Consider the following 14,395-nt stretch of genomic DNA (forward strand, 5'->3'; position numbering starts at 1 on the left):
GTGGTTCCATTTCTGATGGTGCAGAGATAGCTAGAGCTTACGTGAACTGATTAAAATCTGTTGTGCCTACATTGATAAATTGTTTTCGGATTGGGAATCAATTCATATGACATATTTAGTGGAATTGTATGTCAATGTTTTGACATATTTCACAAGAACACATCTTTGTATCGAATTAGGGAGTCCAGGTTGAATGATTATTTTACACCACAATAGTTTTTTGTGGCTTGGTAGAGATTGGTGGCTTTTTGTTGCCACCAGAATGGTTTCTCTCAGCTGCGCACAAGTAAAGAATCACTATGCGCCTGATTCAGATGTTTGCTGCTGGCTCAGCCACACATCCCCCCTCCTCTTTCCCTTCCCTTTTCTCCCTCTCTCTAGACCTTGTTAGCCTTCAACTACAACTACTGGGAAACAAATCACGCGCACGTTCTCTAGGGCCTAGAGAACGGCCTAGAGTCTAGGCAGCGTTAGTCTGGTAAAGCATTAGTTTAGTCATACAGTATATATCTTTCGAAGAATACTTATGTTTGACAATAGCTTGCCGGAGACCAAGAAAGCACATTTATTTGTGGAGGTTTTTGTATGCTCCATATAATGTGAATTTCTAAATAATATGGCATATTATCTAATATGTATTTTTATATGAAATTTCAGCTAGTTTAATAAAGACTCTAGGAAAAAATATCCACCTGGACAGACAAAATATTACCTTATTATTATATGTTAGCTGCCCAAAGGTCAAAGTAAACCACCTCCCCACTCATGGGCTTGAAGACAGTTTGACTAAATTTAATTTACCCTTGAATGGAGTCCAGTGGGAATAGTACCATGATACAACAGGTGTAAAACTGATGATATAGAACATGCACACAAATATGCTTTTTAGATCTACTACAATAAAATATGTAGTCACATTTGTAATTAAAGTGTTCTATATGACAGCTTTACATAGCAAACAGGATAAGGAAAGCAACCATCAAACATAATATAAAAATGGAAGGGGGCGAGTGGTACTTATACATGTTAATGTTAGTTGAGTTGGGAATTTGCCCAGTACCCCAGAGAAAACAATCAGGGTTCATATTCAAGTAATGAACTGCAATGTGTAGGCAGTTTGAAGAAATGAGAGTGGTAGCACTCCCTGGGGAATGTTTTTAATTTTTCTTAATAATCCGCTGAGTGAGAATATGAATTTATTCCTGATGTTCTTGAGCTGCTGATTCCTTAAGCTAATTTTTAGAATAATCGTCATCCTTATAGTTCAAATATTCAAGACTTTATCTAGATATGGATGCTACAACATCAACAAATCTGTCATGGATGTGCCATCTAACTGCTGAGTTCTGTGGTTTCCTCTGTGGAGTGAGATGAATGACATCATTTTTAATTACATGTATTTATTCAACAGTTGAAAATCATTCACACGTGCTTGTGAGTTTTCAGATTATCTGGAAATGTCAGTAGAACGCTGGTATTACCTGACCAGGCAAGGTCAGAATGATTCTATGTAGAGGTGAATAGAGCAAAGTAAAGACTGGCATGAATCATACCGTAAATATGTGGTTTTAATCATGTCATTAAAAACTAGCAATACCTAAAAGTACAATCAATTTAGAAAAATATTGCACACCTGTGGTGTATGTAGCATGATATGATGTGATACATTTGTTTACAATGTTATAAATGGCAAATAGTCAACGGTAAGCAGTCCTCCACTGCTCACCCAATAAATCAATGCGCACACATGAGTTGCTTGGGAGCTAGTAAGAAATGTGCCCATGTGAAACTGACTTAGTTCAAAAATAATGCTGCATTGCTGTAACTTAAATTATGATCTACTGGATATATCAGTTAGCTACCAGAGCTGAGGTAGGCTGGCCACAGCAAAACAGGTGGCCATTTTGAGTTGCTGCAGTGAATCCAGATGCAGCCCGTGTGAGTGGGTGAGGGGAAGAATGCGCATTGTGCGCAGTAGCATTGGAATACAGGCTCATCTCTCGCTGTTCAAGGTTCAGCCTCTAACACTGAGAAGATTGATGAAAAATAATCAATACAAATATGTTGTCATTACTTGATCAAATGTATGTGAAAGTTTGAAAGCTAAATGTTTAAGTAGTAGCATTTAAACTGTGTTTAATCATCTAATTGTTTTCTCCTGTCTTGATTACCAAGACAGGAGAACAAAGTGAATGGCAGATTGCTTAGGTAGGACAGTGTTCAGTGTTCAGCCATTATGACTAATGTCATGCATTATATGGCATGACAGCCACTTGGATGTTGCTCTACTCTGTGTCAAGCAATGGAGTCATAAATTCAGATTAGATGAGCAACACTTAGGCCTACATTGAGGTTCAGAATTGCAATATAGGTTGTAAAGAGATAATGTTGGTTGAAATACAAACAAATCCAGGAGTTCAGAGATAAATAGTTGTTCAGCTTTCTTCGAACTATAAACTGTTAAAGATAAACTAAATATTAATTCAGAAATATTAAGATATTTACAGAAAATCTTATGTTTCAATAAAAAAAGGAGTTTGTGTATCTATTTTTGTATGGCTCACTTCTCTGTAACAAGAGCTTAGCATGCTCAGCATAGCAACACGGGTGGCCATTTTGAGTTGCTGCAGAAGTGGAATGTGAATGGGCAAAGTACACAGAAAACTGATGTATTAAAACCATTGCAATGATGACTGATGACAGAGAAGAATGTTACATACACTGTTTATATTTCAGTGTAATACAAATCCCATTTATCTATGTTTCCTTGAATAATCACAATGTACAATTTGTATCGTGCTCCTAAAACGTAAAACGTCCAGTATATATAATACTGGTAATGTTTCATCTGCCACAGGTTATACTGATATTTTAAGATTCTATAAGCTATATTGACATTTTAGGATTCTTTTAGTTCCCCCTCTTGTGTGGAGAATCCCCCTCTGCTATAATGGTTTGGTCCATGTTTGGCACCTCTGCATTGTGGGAGAGGCCTCCTCTAGCTTTGACCCACCCCCGCCTGCATGTGAGAGAGGTTGGTCTGGTGTGGGGGATGGTAGGTGCTCACGAAAGTGTGTCAGGGAGTGTGCAGTTCAGGTCTGGCTCTTCGCTGCTAGCTAGCCTTTGTCTGAGTAAAGGGCATACTGTACTGTGGAAATAGCTGTGAAATATTAAAGCTGAGCTTATGCTTTTTGTTAACTTGGTAAGTAATAGGCTAATCTTTGCATAAATTCTCATCAGGAAGAAAAAAAGTGTTTCACATCATGCAGTATAAATGGGGCAGTTTTGCACTATGTAGAACCCTGGGCTACTGTAAAGTCAGTAACTGTTCCCTTTTGTGGCAATTATAACCACAAAGCTTATGTAAAACCGACCCCTCTGCAATGAGTCTGATGGAACAGTCTATGAAGAGCTCCTCCCCCTTTCCCTGCTGGTTTTTCCCCTGGCCTCACTCTAGTCTGCATCTATGGCCTCCTTGCCATGTGTTCCCTTGATCAACAAAACAGAACTTTTGAATGACATCCAACGGAAGGCCTTCCGCCATCTTGCTATTCCTCCTGTCAGAGGTGAACCTCTCTTAATTTTGAAAGCATAGCTTATTTCTTGATTGTTAATTAGACTTGATGTTAAACAAACTTGTATGTTTGTTAGCATAAAATGCTAATACCCTTTTCATTTTTTGTTTGGTGCTAATTATATTTGATAGTGTTAAGCGTATTTTCCAGATTTGTTCAAGGGCTGTACATCAAATAAAAAGTGGTTAAGGCAATTAACGGAGCCAATTTGGCTGAAATGGAAACCTTGGCACAATACATAAGAAAATCTTTAAGGAAGATTGTTTTCAGCTGCGACCACACAGTCATATAAGCCTGTCTGTTGCACTGGGCCTCACCCACGAAAAAAACAGGTACTGACGACATAGCACAGATCTCTCTGTATATCTGTCTGTCTGTCTGTCCTTTGCAGATCTCCAGAACTGTTCATCCAATGGACTTCATACTTGGTGTAAAGCTAGGCACCCTCTGAATTAGTGGTGCAAAAGTTAATTGAACTTATCTATATAACTGATTACAAAAGAATTATCAACAAAACAATGATTTCAAACTAATTTCAAAAATAATAAAATCTACAGATCCACAAGCTCACAACGTGTCAGATTTTGTGACACGTGAGCTTGTAGATCTGCTATTTTCCTTATTTATGCTTGACATGTTGTACAATCAAGTATATAGGGCTTATGTGGTTAATCAGACTAATGATTTAGTCGTGGAAACATTTTTTCATTGTTTTGCGTCAATTCGTTGATAATATCGACATCAAACAAGCTCCAAGATTATTTGGTTTATCGAAAAAGTAATGGAAATAATCACTAAGAAAATAATCGAATAATCGCTAAGAAAAGAATCGATAGTTGAAGCCCTACATGAAAGTACTGTACCGAGTGTAAAGTCGATCGTTTGTTGAATTCAACTGAGCGACTTAACACTTGGCGGGTGTTTTGCGTGTGAGTGTGACGTTGATCGGAGTCGGACACGCGGTTAATATCCAGAACCGGCCTGCTCGAGTGGGCACACATTCCGAATGAAGGCCATGCTCTGAACGGCACTGTTAATTTAAAGAAGGCTTGTTTTTTTGTTTGTTTTTCTCAGCAGACAGGAAAGAGATGGAGTAGAAATGGCAGACAACGTAGCTGCATTTTATGAGCTGGATTTCAAACCCATTGTTGTAGATTCATTAATTGAATCAGGCTAACCATTTATCACCAGCAATTTCAGAGAATACAGTTTTGTCGAGCTAAAGAGTCACAACAAGAGAGTTGTTTGAGACTATAAAATGGAAGAGCTTAGTAAAGGTTCTGAAATGTACCGTGTTCTAGTAACAGAATATGAACCACTTGAGCCCTATATGCGTTGTTGGTGAAAATTGCCGATCTACAAGCTCACACAACGCATTTTTTACGAGGATTACATTCTTTTAAAATTTGGGGCTTTTTGTATTTTGATTGAAGTATGGAGAATCCCATCCCTCTGCCAGAATGGTTTAGTCCATGGCTGTCTGTGAATTTCCATACCGGTTTGTGCTAGAATGGGGGATGGGTGCTGCTAGCTGACTGTGCACTGCACTTTGTGCCTGTAACAGCTAGCTACGGTCTTGTTTAGCTATGATCGGTGTTGGTTAAAACCACACTGTATTGGTTATACATGTGGTATTTAGGAACTGCATCCTGTGTCCTGAAGGAAAATAATCTTGAATTTCATATGCATTACAGCACTGTACAGTGTTCAGTCACTCCCAATAATAACTTCACTAATCGATTCTATATTTTAAAGCTACGCTGCCTTCATATGTTTCAGTAAGGGAATATTAAAGGAGATATAAACAAGTATTTTTGTAATATGTTTTTATTGCATGAGAAGATGAAGAAAAACAATTTGTAGGCGGAGCTTGTAACTTGGTGTTCAGTTAAATGCTTCAAGTGTTCAGTACAAGTGGCCATTTTGTGTGCCTGCAGGCAACCCAGATGAAAGATCCATGAAAGGTGGGTGGGGACGGAAAAGGCAAAGGCAAAGGGTAGTAAGGTACAGTGAAAGCTATGTGTTGCTTGGTAGTGTAATAATTACAGAGAGAAATGGTTCACAGAGATTACATTTGTCTGATCTACTTTTGTCGATCTGGAGCCAAGAAATAGCTTAATATTATCGATTAAACAGGTCGTAATACAGAAATGCTCATCGCACCCTGAAGATAAATTTAGAGCTTGTATTTAGGATCATGGTGAATTCAGCTAATATCCATAATCATGACTCATCCATTGATCACAAATTACATTATATTTGGCACATGTATCTGGTCTCTGTTTATCATTCCATTTTTGTGTATAATTGCAGAGAGAGAAAAAAGTTCCTGTTTTTGATTTTGAGAGGAAGCTCAGTGCTGTGTAAATGTGTGGATTTTATGGATGAACCCCCTCCCTCTATCAGAATGGTTTAGTCCATGCCAAGATTGTGCTAGAATGGGGGATGGGCGCTAAGTGGCAGGTTGTGCTCTGCACTTTACCATGTGCCTGTCACAGCTAGCTACGGTCGATGTGGGTTAAAACCACGCTATTGGTTATACATGCGGTAGTTTTGTGATTTATTTATTGCCTAATTTCATATGCAGTACACAGTGCTGCAGTCACTCCCAATAATCACGTTAACAGATTCTATATTTCTCTATCTTATCTTGAAAATGTTTTTTGTTTACGGGGGGGGGCTGGCAATTGGACTGTTTCATTATCCAATTTTTACTACAAATGGCAGAGGGTAGTTTTAACCACTGAAGCCCTATTTTATATTTCGTTGTACGATCAACAATGGTGTCGCAGGAAAATACTGTACAAGGTCAGCTACAGTACAACGTATTTTGAGCTTGTAGATTGGCTATTCTCGTTATTGTTTTTTTTTTTTTTAAGACATGCCCCAAATAGGGTTGAAAGTGATTAAAATACAGACTCGGTTTGAGCACTACATAATGCTGTAATGCATATGAAATGCCACAAAAGTGGATAAGAGATTATTTTCCATCAGGTCAAAGCTCCTAACTGCATCATGTTAAACAATTATGAATCATTAAACTACCCCATGTATAACCAATACAGTGGGGTATTAACCAACACCGATAGCTAGCTGTGACAGGCAAAAAGGAAGCGCAGTGCACAGCCTGCTAGCGTCTCCCATCCCCCATTCTAGCACATACTCAACCTGGTACAGACAGCCATGGACTGAACCATTCGGACGGGGAGGGGAGGGGGGGGGGGGGGCTGCTTCCTTCATACTGTAAAATACCAAAAGCCCCAAATTTACAAAGCATTTATCCCCCCCAAAAAACAAGGCCTTTCTCCTCTGCGAATTTGTGCAAAAATGATTTATGTTCTATATTAGAAGATTTTTTTTCTTTAAATATCTTTAGGGGTGTCTTTTATAACTTTTGTAGTTATCCAATCATTCCTTAGCTATTTTCCAGATCAGACATAAGTAGACTAGACACTAAGTTTAAAACAAAACACTACCAAGCAACACTGTATCCATTATCTTTTCTGTCCCCACCCATCTTTCATGGATCTTTTAACTGGGGTTGACTGCAGGCACACACAAAATGGCCACCTGTATTGCTATGCACGGGAACACTGAACACAAGGAACCATAGAACTGAACAACTAGTTACAAGCTCCGCCTACAAAACTGGCAAAACAGGGGTCTTTTCCCTGTTTTGTAGGCGGAGCTTGTAACTATGCTGCTGTTTTGGAAATTGTTTTGTTCATCACTATGAAGACTGAAGTTAAAGAATCTGGGTCCGATATTCTCATATTTCAGTTTCACTGATAGAAGACCGCATGGAGTCCTGAATACAGATAGTCTTCCAAAGCTTCCAAATATTTGTCAACAAAACAGTCAATTTATGACAGTGAAGAACATTGTGCACATACTGTGTGCTGTGTCAGTAAACTGAAGTTGTTGGGAGCTATTAATAGTGCAGTACCCGTTTGTCAGAGGGTACTATTGCACTATGCGTCAGTACCCGTTTCCGGAGTGCTTAGTGCAGCTCCTGTTATCAGATTACTTGGGAGGCAAGTTTATTGTTTAGATTGTTCAGTTCCCCATTAGTCACTGCCTCAGCAGTGTCCTATTCTTCCTGGGGTCAAACAAGAAAGTATGTGACGTCAGTACTAGAACATCATATTGATGACGTCAGTGATCTCCATATATGGGTATACGGACACACACACACACACACACACACACACACACACACACACACACACACACACACACACACACACACACACACACACAGCTTCCCGGATTTGTAGATAGATGGCCATTATGCCTGTTCCTGAAAAACCTGAACTTTGAATTCATGAAGGCCTTCTTATCTCTGAAATCTGAGATTTCAAGGACTCTGCTGAGTCATATTAAGGGTTGTAGGTGAAAGTGATTTAAAATTTCAAGAAAAAGTTGCGCTTATGGAGAATACTGTCCACACAGGATGCCACAAGATTTTCTTTTATCAATCAGGTGAGGGAATGACCAAATTTAAACGGGACATAAATACATAAGGAATAGGTTGGGTTGAAATATAGGCTCATGTAGTCATACAGCATATTCTACCTTACATCTTCCGAGGCAACATTTTGTCTGCACTAGGCTCCTTATTGAAATTGGAACACTGCATTGAACATCTACATTGTGTCATCAATAACCCACTACTATGCTACTCCTGAGAGATTTCGGTTCAAATTGTGGTTAGATCTTGTTAATAATTTCTGGTACATAAAAGAAATACATAGCCTATACATATATATGTAGATTTTCACCTGGGTGCTTATCCAACCAAGGCAGCTGTTCCTCAGGTTGGATACAGGGGGCAATAACGGATGCCGAATGATAAATTGTTAATCACATTGTACTCATAGCCTTATTTATTAACCACTTAAGTCTTACTTCGTACGATGGTGTGATGCGAAAATAGCCGATCTAAAAGCTCACGATGCGCTGTGAACTGGTAGATCGGCTATTTTTGAAGATTTTGAGATTTTTCCACAGTGTCATGCCCAAACTAGGGACACCAGATTGAAAGTGGTTAACAAAGACAATGAAAACATGTCATTTGATCAACTCTTTAACTGCTTAAATAGATGAACAATAGGCTATTGTCAGCTAAGAACTGGCTCTGCTCAGATTTCCCAACAGCGTTGGGAGGGGGTTCGCTACTTGCGGCTGCCGGTGTTGGTACGCATGCTGGCAGTCTGAACCGTAGAAGGTAGCTGTTCTACACTATTATGTTGTGATTCCTTTGTGCACATATAAACTCCAGCGTCTCCTCAGCCATGAAGTGTACCTCACCATCTGCAGTAACTTTGTTAGGCGAAAACATTATGCATATTAATGCTCCTACATCTGTTGACGTACTAGTTGTGATGAATTGGCTGATTTGACAAGATTCTTTCTAGATCTCATTTGAGATGCACATAAAAAACGTATGCTGGCCTCATCATAGACACTTGAAGCCTGTAGTGCCTGCTTTTGGGGATTTTTGGAGCCTCCCTCAGTTATAACTGATAGTCAGCGGAGGGCTCACTAGCTGCAGGAAGCCCTGAGAGGGGTATGCAAAAGCTGCATAGATGAGCAGAGAAATCTTGGTATAAGCTATTAAAAGAGCATAATCATCTTCAGAATGAAAGCTTGTTTATCCTACATTTTCCTGCAGAGGTTCAGTAGTTTGTATCCGTAGTTGGCAACAAACACTAGGAGGCTGTGAATTAGCTGTTTACAGTATGGGTATAGAAAGAAAATACTTTGGAAAAGCATTTTAATGTTTGCTGAGAGCAATGGTAAACTGTTGAATAATTACTTTATTGTTTATGATAATGGCATTGCCTGTAAGTGACATTAAATAAAAAAAACGTATGCATATTTTGTCACTGAAGTGTCATGGTGTAAATTTAATATCAAAAGCAAATTATTAATGAACAGCAGGGTGGTGATGTAACTTGATCTGGTTCAGCCTTAGAAACCCATTCAGCTAGCAACCGTGAATTCAGTCTGGCTGCGCACAGCAGAGCCACCGGCCATTTGAGTTTCTGCAGTGAAACCAGGCACAGTTGATGAAACCTTGATGTGGGGGAGGGGAAGGTTGCGCACTGCACTGAGCAGTAAAGTTGGAATGTGAACTACGCGTGTAGCATGCTGGGAATTTTACACGTCCTCATTTATGCTGCAGGGACACTTACATTATTTTGACTTAGGGTTACTTTTTTTCAACATAATGCATTTCAACTGTGTTGAAATGCATTATGACTTGTTGTTTTTAATGACAGAAATACAACAACAGAAAAAGTATGGCTATTACAGTGTCATGTGTACCTAGTCAGCAGCTTAGTTTGCCTCTCAGCTTTACATGCAGTGTAAAGAATGTACTGAGCGTGGTGTGCTTAGCGGATGTTGTAAAATTCTCGGGTGACTCAGAAGACAGCCTACCATAGCACGCTGAAATGTAAACGGTATGCCTGCAGGAAGCCAGGGGTAGGACAAAAAGGTCATTGTTCTTGTAGACTGGTAGTAGTGGAAAAAACAGTGCGCTTGTATTTTATTTGTTATTGTATTCTTTTACCTGATTTTTGTTCTATTCAGAGCATGCAGAAGCTTGTTCATCATAATTGAGTAAAAACGTACTTGCCAAGTACGGGTTGCATAGAAACAATTTGCTTCGGATTGTGGTGCCCAACATCAAAGGAATTATACACTTTGTAGTTTGTTTTCCTGTATAGGTTAAGAACTGCAGAAAAAACATGGCTAGTAAACAACACAGCTGCAGCTAACGAAAATAATAATAGGTGTGTTAGATTTAGATGTGCCCAGAGCCACGGGTGTGCCAATGTGCAAGCATAGATGGTAGTCCTCAGCATTGGGCACACCTAAATCTAACACACCCATTATTAATGTATTCGCTGCAGCTGCATCACTGTGTACTATAAGGTCAGCCTTATGCAGCTTGTCACGTTTTTACCCAGCTGTAGTTCTTAACCTGAACCGGAAAACAAACTACAAAATTCGCCTAAGGCTTGTAGAGCTTGTAGATCTGCTATTTTCGTCAAAGAGATTTGGTGTCGATAAAAAAAAAGAAGCGCGCATCAAGTACAGTGCAACTCAGGTCCATTTTACTAAGTATAGAGGGTCTAAATGTTTAGGCAGAACTACAGATAAGAGCATAGGTACATGTCATTAGTTCAAACCACACGGTAAACACAAGTCATGGCTGATAGATTTGGGTTTTATTTTATTGTTTGTTTCCACCCCAGAGTAAAACATAATTATAACATAATATCGAACTCAAAAGGACAAAAGGACCTTCGTTCAAGAACCCACAAGTAGGAGGATTATTCTTGGTAGCATAGGCAGGCAGAATATTCTCTAGGCCCTCTAGCCCTGTATTTTAATGCTGGTGACTAGGTGGTTCAAATCACTGCTCCACCTTGTGGTCTTGGTTGTCATTGTAAGGTCTGTCATTATAAGGTTGTCATAAGGTATGTTAAGGTCAGAGCAACAGTATTCTTTAATCAAAGAAAAGGGCACTAGATCAGCTGGCTTGAGAATGTTATGGGCATTTTAAACATAATTAACCACTGTTTGACTTGACTGACTTTGACTGATTACTGATTTTAAAATGTTACAGCCATAGTGTGAAGTCACAGTTCTTCATGCTAGACAGGGGGAATTAGCTTGCTTTTGTTTTATTACTAAAATCTCGCCTAAATTAATCTGCTTGTAGGGTTCATTTATTGATTGCTTTGCAATTTGTGGGGAGAGACGGTGTGCAATGATGGCTATATACCTCAGCAGCTTCCATAAATCTTCTCATTTGAGCTAGTTTTTACATTAAACATTATATTTATACTTCTCATACCGGTACGTTTCTTGTCCTCAAGGTTTTGAAACGTCAGTGTTTTTGGAAGGTTATAACCACGGTTTAATTCCTATCATATGTAATTGTACTGTGTAGCAAAACAAGACTACACACCCACCCTTGGTGATGAATCGTACCTGCATTACTTCAACTGATCTAACGTGGTATTGGAAAAATGGCCAAATTGCACATTGTGTTACAATTTCTCAGTATGCAAGCTAGGCATGCATCATGTCGACAATCACACACTCTTCCAAATTAGCCTGCTATTGTTGTAAACAAGGCTCAGACTGAAGACTGTACACTGTGAAACCTACAGTAAACATAATTTAATCAAAACTGTATGTTTTTGTTTTCTAGGGTGCTGCTGAAGCATTAGGCCGAAAATCACATGATAATCAGTGTGCCACTTTGAGGTGAGGTGCTAATTATTATTAGTTGAATAATAAGATATTCAATCGCATGTAATGCACACTATTCGATTTCCTTTAAGATGTTCAGACTGAGACTGAGAAATTGGCTTATTTGTCTTCTACCAGACTACAACTCACACATCAGATTGACACCTGCATATTAATACTTATCTATCATAAATGTGAAATCACCAGAAACAAATGCACATAAGTTGTGAAAACTAGCTTGAAACGTGAATTCGTACGGGAATGGAAACTCTGCAGCTTTTGCATAACATATTACTGTTGCTAACGCTGACTCAAATTGGCGTCTCTGATTGGCTGAGGCTATGACCAATAGGATGATGGGGGGAGGGGTAGAGAACATTGTGAAAGACTGTGTTGTTTTGCTACGGTTCCATTTCTGTTCTCAAGATCAGGGCTGGCCCATACTTGAAATCCTGAGGCTAATCAGCAAACTGAGACTAGGGGCCTTTGGTTAGTGCTGTTCGGAGCAATCTTTAGTAACATGTAAGTGCTTATCGGTAGTCTGAGCTGCTGCTTATATGTATCACTCAGGACTTACTTATGTGTGTCAGTGTGTGTAAAAATGCTGGGGAGCCTCGGTGAAGACACAAGTTGCTGGGATTTTCAACAATATCTGAATCAAATTAGGACATGAAGTTGTGAAGCAATGATTTGTTATGCAGACCTCAAAGTGGAAAAGGAACCTTCTAGAACAGAACAAAGAAGAGAATCATGGGGCACCACAGTGACCTCTAGTGTTTCCTCTGAAACTCTGCAATGTTTTCTATGGTTTTCGAGTAAAGCATTTAACATGGGGAAGTGTGTTGTAATCTTGTTGAAATTGTCATATTAATGTCATCTATTCTTCACCCTCTCCAGGTAAAAATGGAAGTCGCTGTGGCAGAGGAGAAAAAGAAGATTTTCCGTGCCAGGAAAACCATGAAGATTAGCGATCGGCAGCAACTGGAAACTCTTCACAGCACCTTGTTATCAGCAGCTCAACCATCGTCGAGTCCATCTCCCCCTCCCGTGACACCTGTAGTAAATGGCACGCACAAAGAGGAGGGGCAAAAAGTCTCTGACAAAGAGCAAAATGACTTTTTGGACTCAAACTCGTCCCCCGCAAACTCACCTGTCTCCCCAGCCTCGCGGGGCTCCCCTCCTCCGTCCCTGTCCCTAAATTTGTCCCCTTCCCCAACCTCTTCCCAAAGTCCCAAAGCCAGGGAGGACACGCCTCCTGCATCACCATTCCAATCTATCAACTTTGACTTGAAAAACACGGAGGAGGGAAAGAAGGCCTCATTGCCTTCCCCATCAAATGGGTGTTCAGCATCTTCAACAGAGAGCAAGGAAGGACCAGATGAAGAGGTGGTAAAATTGGAAAAGAAAGGAAAGGCTACGGAGTCTAAAAAAAAGGTTTGTATAATGTAGACGTTTTAAAAACTGTGCCCTAGATAGAGATTGAATCCTAAAATACGCTTACAGCATTGTTGAATTTTTGGATTGATTAGCAGTCTGAGCACCACTTCACATCCCTTATCATACTTTTTGGTGTCTTTCTTCAGGAAATTAACACTACAAAAGACGATGCAGCCACTGCGAAGGATTCTTTGAAGCCGACAATTAATGATTCAGCTCTATCTGTAAAAGAGCCAGAGGAAGACCACAGGGCAGTCACTAATTCCACAGAGCCCATGGAGACAGATGTTGACACTATGGAGGCCAAGGCCCCTGAGACCTCCACATCTCCAAAAAAGGACGGAAAAACATCTTCCGCCAAGGCAGGTACCTCCTTGGTCCCTGCATCCTCCTCCTCATCCCAGGCAGCTTCAGTTCTTGACCAGGAAAAGCAAACCAAGGAAGGAGCTAAGGAAGTGAAAGAGGAGAAAGTAAAGGATGAGGTGACGGCTTGTAAAGAGAAGGTGAAAAAAGGACCAACAAAGGAGATAAAGATGGAGGTGGACCATGTGAAAGCAAAAACGGAAGTTGGAGAGTCCTCAAAACCATCCCGACCCACATCCACTCCTCCATCTGACACAGGTATGAGAGCAAGTGGGGACTAATGCCCAATTGAATACGGAAAATAGCCGATCTACAAGCTCACATGTGTCGCAGATCTGCTATTTTCCGCCTGTGACACCATTGTACAATGAAGGATAAATCATGCTTAAAGGTCAACTGGTTCAATGTTGACAGATCCTTTTACACATTTTAGCCATCAATGTTAAATTCTTGCTCCCATTAAAATATAAAGGTTTGATCAATGTGCTCTATGGAAACCGTATGCACAGACTGGATGTACAAAGTATGCTCTGTAATCACAGCGTTCATTGAATTTATCATTTTGAAGACACTATTTTGTGGAAATTCTAACATAATGAATTTCTGCCTCAGCTAAGCACAAAGTAAAATGAATATGAACTCCAAGTTAATTGATACAACTATTTAGTAATGGTCAGGATAGTATTTCAGGCATCAGTTGCTTATAAGACAAATCCACTTGACATTTATATTTATTTTTATAACTTTGT

At 39.7% G+C, this 14,395-nt stretch overlaps 1 protein-coding gene across 4 annotated transcripts in view; it reads left to right on the forward strand.

The window, feature by feature from the left end:
• atf7ip (activating transcription factor 7 interacting protein) overlaps window positions 1-14,395 on the forward strand; it is a 49,001-nt gene that overhangs the window by 11,466 nt on the left and 23,140 nt on the right. For 2 of the 4 annotated variants that reach the window (XM_084044796.1, XM_084044795.1), the window contains 3 exons: window positions 11,806-11,861; window positions 12,744-13,280; window positions 13,430-13,904. In XM_084044796.1, the coding sequence (XP_083900922.1) occupies window positions 12,750-13,280; window positions 13,430-13,904 (1,006 nt within the window). In that variant the 5' untranslated portion in view covers window positions 11,806-11,861; window positions 12,744-12,749. Of the gene's footprint in view, window positions 1-11,805; window positions 11,862-12,267; window positions 12,369-12,743; window positions 13,281-13,429; window positions 13,905-14,395 lie in introns of those variants that run through there. The other 2 variants (XM_084044797.1, XM_084044798.1) reach the window with 2 other exon arrangements.

This window comes from Gymnoscopelus microlampas (genome assembly GCF_963454915.1).
Source record: "Gymnoscopelus microlampas genome assembly, chromosome: 2".
In the NCBI taxonomy this organism is placed as follows: Eukaryota; Metazoa; Chordata; class Actinopteri; order Myctophiformes; family Myctophidae; genus Gymnoscopelus; species Gymnoscopelus microlampas.